Here is a 15,261-nt window from a genome sequence, read left to right as displayed (position 1 = left end):
GATTAAACATGCAAAACCCACACTAATCAGGATACCGACAACATTTTAAAAAGGAGCAAACGAATAAAAGAAGGGAAACCAGAAGTTTAAAACAATTTCAAGTGTTGCCCCCTGATAATCTCTCATTCCAAAAGAAACCATGTCCCAACAGCTCTTTAAAATCAGCTGTGCCAGCACAGGTGAAAGACGTCCTAATTAATTAGGTGGCCAACACAGGGGAAACAAATGCCAAAATATGCTTGTAATCAAATCAGGTTACCTGCACCTGAAGAAGAAGATTAATTCCAACATTTCTACAGTATAATGCCGATGCAATGACAGGAAAGATGCATCTGTTACAAAACACCAGAACGTTTAATGTCATTCAGAGATTGTCAAGCCAAGTCTTCGATACTGAGTACAAAGTAAGTATGGATGTGTTTGCTTGGTATATTCTGTGCTTGGAAAGTACATATACTAATTGTTGCTACTGAAATTGCTTTACCGTACAAACATTTTACTGACTGATCTAACCAAAAGAACAACAAAACTGGATGACTCAATCAGTGAAGCAAATCTTTATGCCTACTGCATCTTAAATCACTTTCTCACTTTATTGTTCTGTTTCTATGGCAGCTAAAACCTTTTTGGAAGGTCTGGGCAGTGGGAAAGATTTGAACACATGCTGACTCGGAAGTGTGTCTGGGTCAGCATTCTGGATCAGAACACCAACATAGGCAACAAGAAATCACTTTTCAAAGTAGTAAGAGTAGTGTGTTAATTTGAATAGAAAGCCAGATTGTTACTGACTGAACATTTCTTCATTGTGACCATGAATATCTTGTTTAAAAGATAATCTACAGGAACATTTTAACAATGTTTGATGGTTCCTCACTGTGAAATTAGTCTATTGGCTGCAGGAAACCCTTTTCTTTTTAAACACTTTAGCCACTGCTAAGTTTAGACACTTTAGCCACTGCTGGCTAAAAATGTTAGGGAGTAATGAGGGTATCTGAGTACACTCACCTGAAGGATTATTAGGAACACCATACTAATACTGTGTTTGACCCCCTTTCGCCTTCAGAACTGCCTTAATTCTATGTGGCATTGATTCAATAAGGTGCTGAACGCATTCTTTAGAAATGTTGGCCCATATTGATAGGATAGCATCTTGCAGTTGATGGAGATTTGTGGGATGCACATCCAGGGCACGAAGCTCCCGTTCCACCACATCCCAAAGATGCTCTCTCTATTGGGTTGAGATCTGGTGACTGTGGGGGCCATTTCAGTACAGTGAACTCATTGTCATGTTCAAGAAACCAATTTGAAATGATTCGAGCTTTGTGACATGGTGCATTTTCCTGCTGGAAGTAGCCATCAGAGGATGGGTACATGGTGGTCATAAAGGGATGGACATGATCAGAAACAATGCTCAGGTAGGCCGTGGCATTTAAACAATGCCCAATTGGCACTAAGGGGCCTAAAGTGTGCCAAGAAAACATCCCCCACACCATTACACCACCACCACCAGCCTGCACAGTGGTAACAAGGCATGATGGATCCATGTTCTCATTCTGTTTACGCCAAATTCTGACTACCATCTGAATGTCTCAACAGAAATCGAGACTCATCAGACCAGGCAACATTCTTCCAGTCTTCAACTGTCCAATTTTGGTGAGCTCATGCAAATTGTAGCCTCTTTTTCCTATTTGTAGTGGAGATGAGTGGTACCCGGTGGGGTCTTCTGCTGTTGTAGCCCATCTGCCTCAAGGCTGTGCGTGTTGTGGCTTCACAAATGCTTTGCTGCATACCTCGGTTGTAACAAGTAGTTATTTCAGTCAAAGTTGCTCTTCTATCAGCTTGAATCAGTTGGCCCATTCTCCTCTGACCTATAGCATCAACAAGGCATTTTCGCCCACAGGACTGGATACTGGATGTTTTTCCCTTTTCACACCATTCTTTGTAAACCCTAGAAATGGTTGTGCATGAAAATCCCAGCAACTGAGCAGATTGTGAAATACTCAGACCGGCCCGTCTGGCACCAACAACCATGCCACGCTCAAAATTGCTTGAATCAACTTTCTTTCCCATTCTGACATTCAGTTTGGAGTTCAGGAGATTGACTTGACCAGGACCACACCCCTAAATGCATTGAAGCAACTGCCATGTGATTGGTTGATTAGATAATTGCATTAATGAGAAATTGAACAGGTGTTCCTAATAATCCTTTAGGTGAGTGTATGTTGATCTTGTATTAAGAAATCTAGTGATGGCCATTCAAGGCTTCATTACCGTTCTTCTAGCAGTAGGATATTATGCTAGCAGCACAGTCAGATTTTCTTTTTCAAAATAAAAGCCATAATTTGAAATGTACATTTTATGTTTAATGTCTGTTCCAATGTTATTCTTGTGTTCTTTTTCACAGACTAGATTAACTATAACTGTAAATGTTAAGTTGAGATAGCCTAAACATGTGAATTAAAGTTGGTTTGGTCTCCAGCTTGTTTCAAGAGAGACAAGTTTCGGGGTACTTAATGCTAGTTATACAAATTACACTAATTAAAATCTATCACTTACAAGCATTACATTTCAAGTTAGTAGGACTTTAAAGCGTTAGTTGGAATTGCAGCTTGATTGGCCGAGAAGCATGTTTTTTTAATTGAAACCTCTGTATCCCTGTGGCTCCAATTTAAAACCATGTTAACCTATGAATATTTTAAACACATAATAACAAAAGCTAATCATAGTGTAAACTAATTGTTTGATCAAAGATAAAAACTAGGGATGTACCCTCAGTATCCTATTACATCAACATATACAAGTTATTTTCAGATAGGTCGGTTTCATAATTGTTTTTCTTTTTCAAGTTAATATTACTGTTGGCCTAATGAGAGAGAAATGTCCATAAGCCAAAAATCACACCAGCAGTCAAGTGAATGGCCTTGGGTGACTTGACATTATTAGGACAAAAGAAGAAGAAACGCACACCTCAGTTGACGAGGTGCTGGCTAAAGGCTACGGAATGGAAACAAAATGAATGAAAAAGCCACACACTCTAAACTCCAAATGCATATAATTTTTTAATAAGACCAACGTTTCGACAGATGGTTTACTCTTGGTTATTGATACAACTTAGTGCCATTGTGGCCTTTGGTGTATTCTTGTTTGTATATATCTATTCTTTATTTTGTTTCCCTATCCAATTTTGACACACTACTCCTTTATTGTCCAATTAGATAATCTCTATGATTGACATATTACAAGCACCTGTGTGTCCCCCACAATACCCTATAGAAGCATGTGCTTTGCAGTGTTTGACTTGACATTATTACCTTGGGTCACAAAGTCCGAAAGTCTTTGTCTCCCTCTTATGGAAAATCTGTGGAAGTGGCAGTAAATTCACAAATGGAGCTTCTGTTGGTGTGGGCTTTTGCAGAGGTGTGAGATTTAATTTAACTGCACAGTGATTTCAGATTTCTATACATGATATTTACAGAGTTTTTGAATATAGTTTATGCTTTTCATTTTGGAATAGTTGGTGTATTCAGTTAGGCTAACACCAAATATTCACCAGAGTAAACCGCTGCCTGAAGGAACAATATCCCCAACAAATGTGATTTGCTGACATTTCTTTATTGAGTATCAACATCATTTCTGTATGATTTCTCAGGATGTTAGGTGAGATTTCCACTGCAAATGTATTCAAACAAAATTTCCGGATGCATGTGCAGTGCCAGACAATGGCCAAATAAACCTGGTTGATGTGGTAAACCAGCAACAGGACTGCAGCGGACTGCCTGATAATTTTCTGCAGGCAAGAAAATGAACTTGCCGAAATGTAACCCCACTTACAATATGCTCTCTTTTGTCACTAGAGTAAAATACTTTTTGTGGCACACACTACTCTCAAGCAATCAATCAAATGTATTTATAAAGCCCTTTTTACAGCAGTAGTTGTCACAAAGTGCTTTTACAGAAACACCCGGCCTTAAACCCCAAGGAGAAAACAACAGTAGTGTTGAATTTCTGTGGCTAGGAAAAACTCCCTAAGAAGGCTGAAATTTAGGAAGAAACCTAGAGAAGAACCAGGCTCAGAGGGGTGACCAGTCCTCTTCTGGCTGTCCTTATACAGGTCAGCATGAGTTACCCAAATTATTTTGGTAACTATGCCAGAGGGGGGTGGATTTTTTTTTTAGCAGGCAAGAAAACAGGTTTGCCAAAATACAATGTACTGCTGTCTACCACACAATAACAAATAGATTTACGCACCAAACACTACAGTGATATAAAACAATTTAAATTCCAAAATATGTTTTGTTGGATCTCAGGAGGGTTGGCTATAATTGGTTCATTTTATTTTTGTCGGAACAGCTATGGCTAGATTCTAAACTAACCTGCTTCCAAATACACTGCTCAAAAAAATGAAGGGAACACTTAAATTACACACTTGGGTCTGTACTCACTTAGGGTGTACTCACTTTTGTTGCCAGGGTATAGACATTAATGGCTGTGTGAGTTATTTTGAGCGGACAGCAAGCTATACATTCACTACTTTACATTGTAGCAAAGTGTCATTTCTTCAGTGTTGTCACATGAAAAGATATAAGCAAATATTTGCAAAAATGTGAGGGGTGTACTCACTTTTGGGAGAGAGTGTACAGGTGCTGGTCATAAAATTAGAATATCATCAGAAAGTTGATTTCACTAATTCCATTCAAAAAGTGAAACTTGTATATTATATTCAATCATTACACACAGACTGATATTTCAAATGTTTATTTCTTTTAAGTATGGTGATTATAACTGACAACTAATGAAAATCCCAAATTCAGTATCTCTGAAAATTTGAATATTACTGTGTAGCCAACCAAATGGGTTGTCCAAATTGTGTCTGTGGTGCTCTCTGTGCACTCGGACACCAATATGATGATCCTTTTCTGACAATCTCTGGGATGGATTCATTTTTTTGGATGTTCCATATTCCATTGTTCATTCACTGGAAAATGTAGAATCTTCTATATTGCTGTGTCTAAAACTCTGTCAACTGCTGTTGGTCAATATATGTGCAGCTGCCATAGGATGTCCTATAAATGCATAATAAAGAAACCTATCATTTAAGTGCAATGTTTCGGTCCCAAGCTAGTTCATTGTGCCTTCATCTAGGAAAGGAGTACTGCGTGTTAACTGATAATACTGGAAGTTATTCCTGGTCAAATTAAATACATCTCAGCCTCAAAGCAGAATACCATGTTTCCTCAGCGGTTTCCTCAGCATTCAAAAAGTGAAACTTGTATAATATATACATTCATTCCACACAGACTGATATTTCAAGTGTTTTTCTTTTAATTTTGATGATTATAACCGACAACTAATGAAAATTCCAAATTCAGTATCTCTTAAGACCGATACATTTATTTATTTATTTTGAAATGTTGGCCAACTGAAAAGTATGAACATGAAAAGTATGAGCATGTACAGCACGCAATACTTAGTTGGGGCTCCTTTTGCCTGAATTACTGCAGCAATGTGGTGTGGCATGGAGTCGATCAGTCTGTGGCACTGCTCAGGTGTTATGAGAGCCCAGGTTGCTCTGATAGTGGCCTTCAGCTCTTTTGCATTGTTGGGTCTGGCATATCGCATCTTCCTCTTCACAATACCCCATAGATTTTCTATAGGGTTAAGGTCAGGCGAGTTTGCTGGCCATTTAAGAACAGGGATACCATGGTCCCTAAACCAGGTATTGGTAGCTTTGGCACTGTGTGCAGGTGCCAAGTCCTGTTGGAAAATGAAAACTGCATCTCCATAAAGTTGGTCAGCAGCAGGAAGCATGAAGTGCTCTAAAACATCCTGGTAGACGGCTGCGTTGACCTTGGACCTCAGAAAACACAGTGGACCAACACCAGTAGATGCCAGGGCATCCCAAACCATCACTGAGTGTGGAAACTTTACACTGGACTTCAAGCAACATGGATTCTGTGCCTCTCCTCTCTTCCTCCAGACTCTGGAACCTTGATTTCCAAAGGAAATGCAAAATGTACTTTCATCAGAGAACATAACTCAGCAGCAGTCCAGTCCTTTTTGTCTTTAGCCCAGGCAAGACGCTTCTAATGCTGTGTCTTGTTCAAGAGTGGCTTGACACAAGGAATGCGACAGCTGAAACCCATGTCTTGCATACGTCTGTGCGTGGTGGTTCTTGAAGCTCTTGAAGACTCCAGCTGCAGTAATCTCCCCCACATTTTTGAAAGGGTTTTGTTTCACAATCCTCTCCAGGGTGCGGTTCTCCTTATTGATTGTACACTTTTCTACCACATCTTTTCCTTCCCTTCGCCTCTCTATTAATGTACTTGGACACAGAGCTCTGTGAGCAGCCAGCCTCTTTAGCAATTACCTTTTGTGTCTTGCCCTCCTTGTGCAAGGTGTCAAAGGTTGTCTTTTGGACAGCTGTCAAGTCAGCAGTCTTCCCCATGATTGTGTTGCCTACAGAACTAGACTGAGAGACCCTTTAAAGGCCTTTGCAGGTGTTTTGGGTTAATTAGCTGATTCGAGTGTGGCACCAGGTGTCTTTGAAATTGAACCTTTTCACAATATTCAAATTTTCGGAGATACTGAATTTGGGGTTTTCATTAGTTGTCAGTTATAAACATCAAAATTAAAAGAAATAAACACTTGAAATATATCAGTGTGGAATGAATGTATACATTATACAAGTTTCACTTTTTGAATGGAATTACTGAAATAATCAACTTTTTGATGATATTCAAATTTTATGACCATCACCTGTATATTATTTTGGAAACGTATGTGTTTATAGACTAATACACTGGCACAAATAGCCTGACAGAAAACTGCGCATTACATGCGCCCTCCGCGCGAACAAACGGCGATTTTCTTCTACAATAAGATGCGGAAAACGTAATAATTTTACTGTTGTGATTAAGGACACAACTGGTTTAAGTTCAGAGAAACGTAGGTTAAGTTGACAACTTTGTGAAGAGCGAGCATCTCCACACAAGCAAGCAAATCGCAACAATAAAGAATAGTGTGCGCGTTCACGCTAAAGGGGATCAGATTCTGGCATGGAGACAGTTTTCGGCACAACACCTGTTTTATATCTGGTTGCACTATTTAAGGCGCAGACAAGATGCGCGTCCATCTTCATCCAATAATCTCTATTAATTAAAGCCACCAATTAGTGGATTGTTCATTAGCCTATGCCTTTTTAATGGGTTTGAACCGGCTCCGATCCTTATTCTTTATTGGTCAATAAAATAAACATCTGTCTGGGCTATTTTAACGCAGACGATCCTCATGTCCATCCTGATCAAATAGGCTACGCTTCGCTTCTGTAGCATATTCATTTTTCATTTTATTTTAATGGTTTGCGTATGAGTCTATGCATGGTCTACATTTGCAAGTACGATCGCACAGCCTTGTAAGCCGGAGCGTGCATATCTCAGCCAGCCGAGATAACAGACCGTACGACATTTTCGGCAGTGCCAGCAACATCATCCTCTCTAACCGCTATTAGTGCTCCTCCCTTCTCTGTTTGAAGGGTAGGAGTGGCCCGTTTTTCTTTATCAACTCCACTTTGAGCTGCGCCACTGTTTCATACACGACCAGTCGTCGGCCACCCACTGGCGACGTTTTTGTGGAGCGCGAAATCGTTTTACGAGCAAAATAAAGAATTCGGAGTGTAAAATATTTGTTGTAGGTCAGTAGGCTCGAATAACGATTTTCAGTTCTGAAAATGAGGTTACTGTGGAAACTGTAAGTGTAAGCTACAGGAACAAGTCCATAAAATACATTAGGAGCAGAAGACGGATCTCCACACCCTTCGCCAGGTTAGGTTGTTTGAGGACTGATAAAAGGTAGGTTGAACATGTCATACGGATGTTTGCGCGCAAGCTTCACCTGTCATCTCCGGCATAGACTAGAGTATCTGGGCAGAAGTGACAAGTAATCTTAGTTTTGAATCTGAATCTTCCAACAGAATCTGCATGCTTCTGATAATTTAAATATGAAGCTTTGTAAACTTCATCCATATTAAAAAAATTAAATAAACAATAACACGTTCTGTTATGTTGGCACTGAAATCCCACTCCTCAAGCAAGTGTACATGATACTTATTTACAAAAGGAATTTCGCTGAGCAACTGTCGTAAGACGCATTATCAACTTCCATGAAAGGTCTAAATACAATTGTACAAAAAAAACGAAAGAGTTTTTCTTCTGGAAATACATTTTCATATTCCTTGGCAGAGGTCCCAACCTTTCGGTCCCAACCTTTCCTCCAATAGGTTTTCACAATGAGACGAGCTCAGAGGGCCCTGTGGTAGTTGACCGTATTTCCGGACAATACATTTTGGTTGGTTGTACTTCAAAAAATTTTTTTTGTTAATACCGAATTCAAAACGACTCCAAAATATGCGACCTCCGTCTTACCGCTCAAAACAAAAGCAGAAATACTATACAACTCAATGTTCAACTCAATATACAACTATTGTAAATGTTGGCGTTCTGCAGTTGAAAGGCCGAGCTGCATGATGTGGATTTTAGGTTCGAGTCCCAAGTTGTTTGAAAGTTAACATAATACATATTATTGTCATTTCGAAACATACAAATGGAGTGGGATTTAAGTGCTAACATAACAACAACGTGTTATTGTTTATTTCGTTCATTGAATATGGATGAAGTTTACAAAGCTTCATACTCAAATTCTCAGAAGCATGCAGATTCTGTTTGAAAATTCAGATTTAAAACGAATCTTCAACACAGGGTTGCCAGACCGAGAAATAAGAGGAAGATGGACCATTGACGATCTAGTGTTTCGGACAGTTATTTTGCTTTCAGTGGTTTACTGTCTTTGCTAGCATTAAAAATATGCATGTATACCACTGTGCAACAATGCATTTCGTTATGGAGGGCTGTGTCTTAAGATAGACAGATGGAAGCTTCTAGAACTACTAGTTAAATTGACCTGAATCTGTATGAATCTAAGAAATTGATATTAAACTGTGAAGTTGATATTTGAAATTGTAGCATTTAATGTCATACAAAAGCTACACTTTATTCACAAACTGTTAATACAGTATCAACTGTATTGAAACCATTTTTCGTATAGGACTAATTTTGTTGGTGCGTTACTTTCTTGGTCTCTGACTTCCGCCAAGCTAATTCCCAGGTGCTTTTGCAGATTGTTTGTCCCTGTATTATGAATGTGCAGACTTCACTATGACATGGACATTTTTGTTGTCTTATGCTTTTTCTCCACCATGTGTCAGAGCTAAGTAATTATCATACCAAAATCCAGCTCTGGAAAAAATTTTGAGACCACTGCACCTTTTTCTTTCCTTTCCTTTCTTCCTTTTAAGAGACCACTGCAAATTGAACGCTTCTGTTCCTCATTCAAAACCTTCCTTTTTGACTTTTTTGGAAAGGAAAGGAAAAGTTGCAGTGGTCTCTTAATTTTCTTCGCAGCTGCATAACCCACAGACATGGCTCTTGGACATTAGACTGCCACCCCAAAATGGACAAATGTGTGAAATTCTGCCCTCTAGCCCAGTGACTAAGTATAGGCGTTCAAAATGGAATTATACACACACACACTTTGAATAAACACATAGTCATACTCATGTGACAAGTATTTCACTTAATACGCAATAACATTGAAACATGGAATGAATACTAGTATTTTTATACTAGTAAGTTACAACAAAATGTTTTTCAATCCAATAAACTATCACACTTCAAATAGATTAACTGAGCATGGACATTCAGGACGGTCATGTAACAGTGTTTTTCACATCAACGTGATACTTTATTTTAGTCGTACATCATCACATGAGCCCAGCACTGGTTATCTCAGTTCCACAGACTTTGGAGATAGACCAATACATTTTGTATGGTAAATGCTCAAACTCCCTTTTGGTGGTGATTCGTCTGAAACTGGGGCAAGACTCCGATCCCAGGTTTGGTTTATTCATTCAGTCAAAGGTAATTTCATAATTTGATGAATGGGTCCTAACTTGGGCCTGGAGGTTTTCCTGGTTAATTCTTATGGTCAGAAAAAGTCAAAAGTTAATATGGCACATCAGGAAGAGAACTGTACTAAACCATCTCCCTCTCCTTGTTTCTCTCTGAACCACTGCTCTTTAAGACGATGGATGAAAGCCCTCAGCAGACTGTGCAAGGCCTGGGGTCTCTCCCGTTCTATGTGGGAGGGACCCAGGTGTTGGGCCTGGCCTGTGTGGTGATCACGGGTGTGTGGATGGGTAGCTACCACGGAGGCTACGCTTGGGACGGCACCCAACAGGAGTTCAACGTACATCCTCTCTGCATGGTGCTGGGAATGGTCTTTCTCTATGGAGACGGTAGGGCAGAATAACAGTTAAGCCACTTAAAACTAGACCAACATTAAAATCAGTGCTACAAGGATGCCATTAAATGCCTTTATAAATTGCCTCAGTGAATGACTTATTCTCCCAATGATTGAAAGAAATTACTGGTGGAAATCCACTGTGGAAGCTGAGGCTGGAACTTTTCTACTTTGACCCAAAATGGCAGTATTGCTGTATGCTGTTCTGTTAGCCTCTGGGGTCTTCTGACCTATTGAATTGAATTAGAGGGATGTAAAACACTACACAGGTCCAACAGGCACACAGGGCAACAGGATGACATCCTTAATGTTGTTAGGGTAGGATTAGAGATTTGATTTTAGTTTGTATTCCAGGCCATTGTTCCTTCCTATTTCACTCTCTCTGGCTCTGTGTGATGTGTTTATTTGGAAAAAGCAACGAGGGAGCAAATAACACGACGATTTGTTCCTACATACTAAACAGTACTCAGATAAACACTTACTGGATAGCAGGTGCCTTATCTGGGACTGGGATGTCACACTAGCTGTTCTTAAATCGTTATTGTAAAGAGAGAAAATGAAGCGTTGTACAGCTAATGACATTAAATCCAATAAAACAGACAACAAAACAGATGCTCGTTATTAAGATAATGAAGTCAGCTTTAGTCTTTTGATTTGAAACCTTGCCACGGCAATGTAATTAGGACATTAAACCTTAAAGGTCACTTAGCCATTACTGCCTGAGCTGTCGGTTCAAATGGAGCTGGGGTAAAAACACCCTCCAGGGAAACCAGCTGTCCTTTGTGGATTTAATTTAATATGGACAATAATTGCCTGTAACTTTACAAGGTTAGAAATCCAATGTTTTATACATTTAAATTATATACAGTTACTTCTAACTTGTAAATGGTTAAAGCAGACAGGAAAGGTTACTTTTAAACATGTTTTGAAATGAATGTGGGTATACTAGCCAGCTGTAATTACCTGTTATTACAACTGTAATTTGTATTCACTTTACTACGTGTTGTACTGCTTTATGTAAAGTTCACACATTATGCTTTGCCAGAGCAGACTGCCTGTTATTGTCTGTGTGGAAATTATTCCACCAGAAAGACGACTTTTGTGAAATATTAACAGGAATATTTTGTGTATAATCTCTAACAGCAATCCTGGTGTACAGAGTGTTTAGGAATGAAAGTAAACGCAACGTCAAGATCCTCCATGCTGTGCTCCACTTCCTGGCCCTGATTATCAGCATTGTGGGTAAGGCCGGGGTGTGCCCGTACACTGTGTTTAGAGGTGTTTGTCTAAGGGCAATACTATTATGGCCCCTTTCCCTCAAATCCAAACATTGCAAACAGCTAAATGAGTAGCTATTGTATTTATATATTTTATTTATGTTATTATGTGGGACAGATATATATTTAGATTAATACATGTTATGAGGTGAGACAGTTACGTAGATTACTACATGATATATGAGGTGAGACTCGTAGATACGTAGATTACTACATGATATATGAGGTGAGACTCGTAGATATGTAGATTACTACATGATATATGAGGTGAGACTCGTAGATATGTAGATTACTACATGATATATGAGGTGAGACTGGTAGATACGTAGATTACTACATGATATATGAGCTGAGACTGGTAGATACGTAGATTACTACATGATATATGAGCTGAGACTGGTAGATACGTAGATTACTACATGATATATGAGCTGAGACTGGTAGATACGTAGATTACTACATGATATATGAGGTGAGACTGGTAGATGCGTAGATTAAAACATCTTACATTATGAGGTGGGACAAACAAGTTGTCAAGTGGACATATCTAAGAGCCGTACATTGGTTTTCTTGGGTCAGATCAGTCATCCACGCCCACAGAAATCATTATTATTTTGTGAAGTTTGCTAAGATGATGATGATGATGATTACAAAACCTAAGTGTGATGGCATGGGTGGTCAATACTGTATGTAGGAACTGAAAAAGTAGTGGTACAAAGTTGTCTGCTTAAGACTCCGCATTAGAACTTACCATAGGTGTACCACAGAACGGAAATCTGTGAATCACAGTAGCTTATGTCGTATTCTGAGGTCTGCAGTTGTCATGGAAACAGGCAGGTGTATTCTAACTGGTCATCAGCCCTGCCACAATCTGGCTTCTGGCAATCCTTGTTGACCCAAATAAACATTTGGTTTGCTAGCAGATCATATAGGTACCCACAAGTCCATACATGGGGGGATGAAATAAAAAAAAAAACTTCAGGATTAGCTAGCTTGTACCGTTGACATGTCATTGTATGTTTTCAGGCATAGTGGCTGTGTTTGACTATCATAACCATGAGAAGATCCCCAACATGTACTCGCTCCACAGCTGGTGTGGTATGCTCACCTTCCTTCTCTTCTGTATACAGGTAAGACAGACGCCCCCCCCCCAACACACACACACACCTAATCATCTCCACTCCCATCTTTCCCACTAGATCTTTGCATTGAGAACGTAGACCGATGGTGGGTGTTCTATTATGCTTCAGTAGGATTAATGATATACACTGAGTTGTTTGTCCTCAGTGGCTGATGGGGCTGGGCTTCTTCCTGTTCCCTGGGACTTTAACCTCCATGCGGAGTTGGTATCTGCCCCTTCATGTGTTCTTTGGCCTGGCCATGCTCGCCATGTCCCTGGCCACCTGCCTCCTGGGCATTTCAGAGAAATTGTTCTTCGCCATCCAGTGAGTATTACTATGTGGTAGCACAGTTCCACTATCTGTCCCAGTACCTACTACTGTATACAGTAGAAATGGCATCCATTTCGAATGGTATTCTAAAATGCATAAAGGGCCAAGTCATTGCCAAGCTACACAGTTAATTACCTTATGACTTCATGAACAGACATGGATCTAAATGTTGTTTGCATTTGAGTCTTGGCCCCTGATTCTCATGTTGTTCCAGGATAATTGTTATCATAGTAAAGGTCATGAATACCACAGATTGTTAAATACATACTATATTACTGTATTTACCATAATTCCACATTAGCATGGACTACAATAACACATTGTGTATCAGAAACACCTAATTATTCATTTTGTCTACCTAGGGCCACATATTCCCAGTTTGTGCCAGAGGGGATCCTTGGGAATGTGCTAGGAATGCTGCTAATAGCTTTTGGGATTCTGATAGGCTACATAGTGACACGGGAGGACTTCAGAAGACCCCCACACCCAGAGGAAGAGGCATTATCTGTGCACTTCAAGACCCTGACAGAGGGAGGGAGCCCCTCCTCACCGTAATTTCACCTAAACCAGGAAACACTGGTCCAGGAAATCTGTGTATATAAACAAATCTGCTTTATTAGTGTCTTTGTTTCTGCGGTCTCAACAGCTACACCCCCTTGTGGCCAGACATAGGTGTGACCAGAGCCATAGATTTGCACAAACTCTTAGAAAAGACAGGGGGCTAAACTCGAACATACGCTGTTTTAGCGCAAACATTGCCATTGAGCACTTTCGACCGTTTCAGTGTAGTCAACCAATTGGGTTGTCCAAATTGTGTCTGTGGTGCTCTCTGTGCACTCGGACACCAATATGATGATCCTTTTCTGACAATCTCTGGGATGGATTCATTTTTTTGGATGTTCCATATTCCATTGTTCATTCACTGGAAAATGTAGAATCTTCTATATTGCTGTGTCTAAAACTGTCAACTGCTGTTGGTCAATATATGTGCAGCTGCCATAGGATGTCCTATAAATGCATAATAAAGAAACCTCAATGTCCTACCTCTAAATACATGGATCTGGGTGTGAAAAAACCAACATGACCAATGTACTGGCTGCCACACATTCTATATCATTTAAGTGCAATGTTTCGGTCCCAAGCTAGTTCATTGTGCCTTCATCTAGGAAAGGAGTACTGCGTGTTAACTGATAATACTGGAAGTTATTCCTGGTCAAATGAAATGCATCTCAGCCTCAAAGCAGAATACCATGTTTCCTCAGCGGCTAATTTTAGCAGGTTGAGTTATTCAGGAATCTGTTCATTGTAGTGGCAAACTACATTTACAGGTGCTGGTCATACAATTAGAATATCATCAAAAAGTTGATTTATTTCAGTAATTCCATTCAAAAAGTGAAACTTGTATAATATATACATTCATTCCACACAGAAATAAATCTACTTTTTTATGATATTCTAATTTTATGACCAGCACCTGTAAATTAACTGTTTTGCCTACTATGTTCAGATTGAAAAGTACAGAATCAGGCCATAGATTTGTGTGACCTCTGGGTAGTGTGAGCCAAAGAAGACCACTGCCTGTGTACAATTCAATACTGTGATAAACAGGACATGACTGCCATCCTCAGAAGTAACCGCAACCATATAAACCATGTCAACACTGACAATGTCATTCAAAATGGAGCAGGATGGACAGAAAGGCAGAGGAATAGATCAGAGAGCCCCTGAACGGGGTCAAAACTACAAACTGCTCTGAACCATCACAAGTACGTCGCTGTTGATAAAGCGAACTTCTAATGAGCCAAAACTCGACAGTGTCGGCACAATATAATTGGCCAATGAGCAACTGTCCATGTGCCTGGACAACCTGGGGGAAAGTTGGGGTGGTAGGATGTAAGCCCCTTCTTGGGTCTTACAATGCTGTGGCTGCACACCTCATTGATTCAGGAATGCTGTTGGGCCAATCCCTGATTCCTGGACCCACACCGGTAATCTCTGTTTCATTATGGAGGGGGAAGGTCTTGGTCTGCCGTCCCCATGACCATGCATCTCTCCTGCCCATGGATAAGCCGTGTCATGACATCAGTGGTGCCCAATGTCACGTTTGGATTTGCCATGCCGTGGACAAGGTATCATGGCCAAATACAAAATACCGAATTGATAGAAATTAGTGGTGTGTG

General features: G+C 39.9%; 1 protein-coding gene across 2 annotated transcripts; it reads left to right on the top strand.

Annotated features, from left to right (window-relative positions):
* Positions 1–226: 226 nt before the first annotated feature.
* Positions 227–14,121, top strand: LOC105013410 (cytochrome b561). Of its 2 annotated transcripts, none has more exons than XM_010874922.4 (6): positions 227–404; positions 10,135–10,348; positions 11,497–11,595; positions 12,657–12,760; positions 12,918–13,075; positions 13,444–14,121. In XM_010874922.4, exons 1-6 carry the CDS (start codon positions 315–317, stop codon positions 13,634–13,636), a joined length of 858 nt encoding a protein of 285 aa, XP_010873224.2. In that variant the 5' UTR covers positions 227–314; the 3' UTR covers positions 13,637–14,121. The 2 variants fall into 2 exon arrangements, with proteins under 2 accessions (XP_010873224.2, XP_010873225.2); XM_010874923.4 differs by lacking the exon at positions 227–404 and adding an exon at positions 7,504–7,847.
* Positions 14,122–15,261: the final 1,140 nt, after the last annotated feature.

This window comes from Esox lucius, chromosome 11 (genome assembly GCF_011004845.1).
Source record: "Esox lucius isolate fEsoLuc1 chromosome 11, fEsoLuc1.pri, whole genome shotgun sequence".
Lineage (NCBI taxonomy): Eukaryota > Metazoa > Chordata > Actinopteri > Esociformes > Esocidae > Esox > Esox lucius.
The sequence above is the reverse complement of the archived record's forward strand: the minus strand, read 5'-3'. Positions and strand labels throughout refer to the sequence as shown.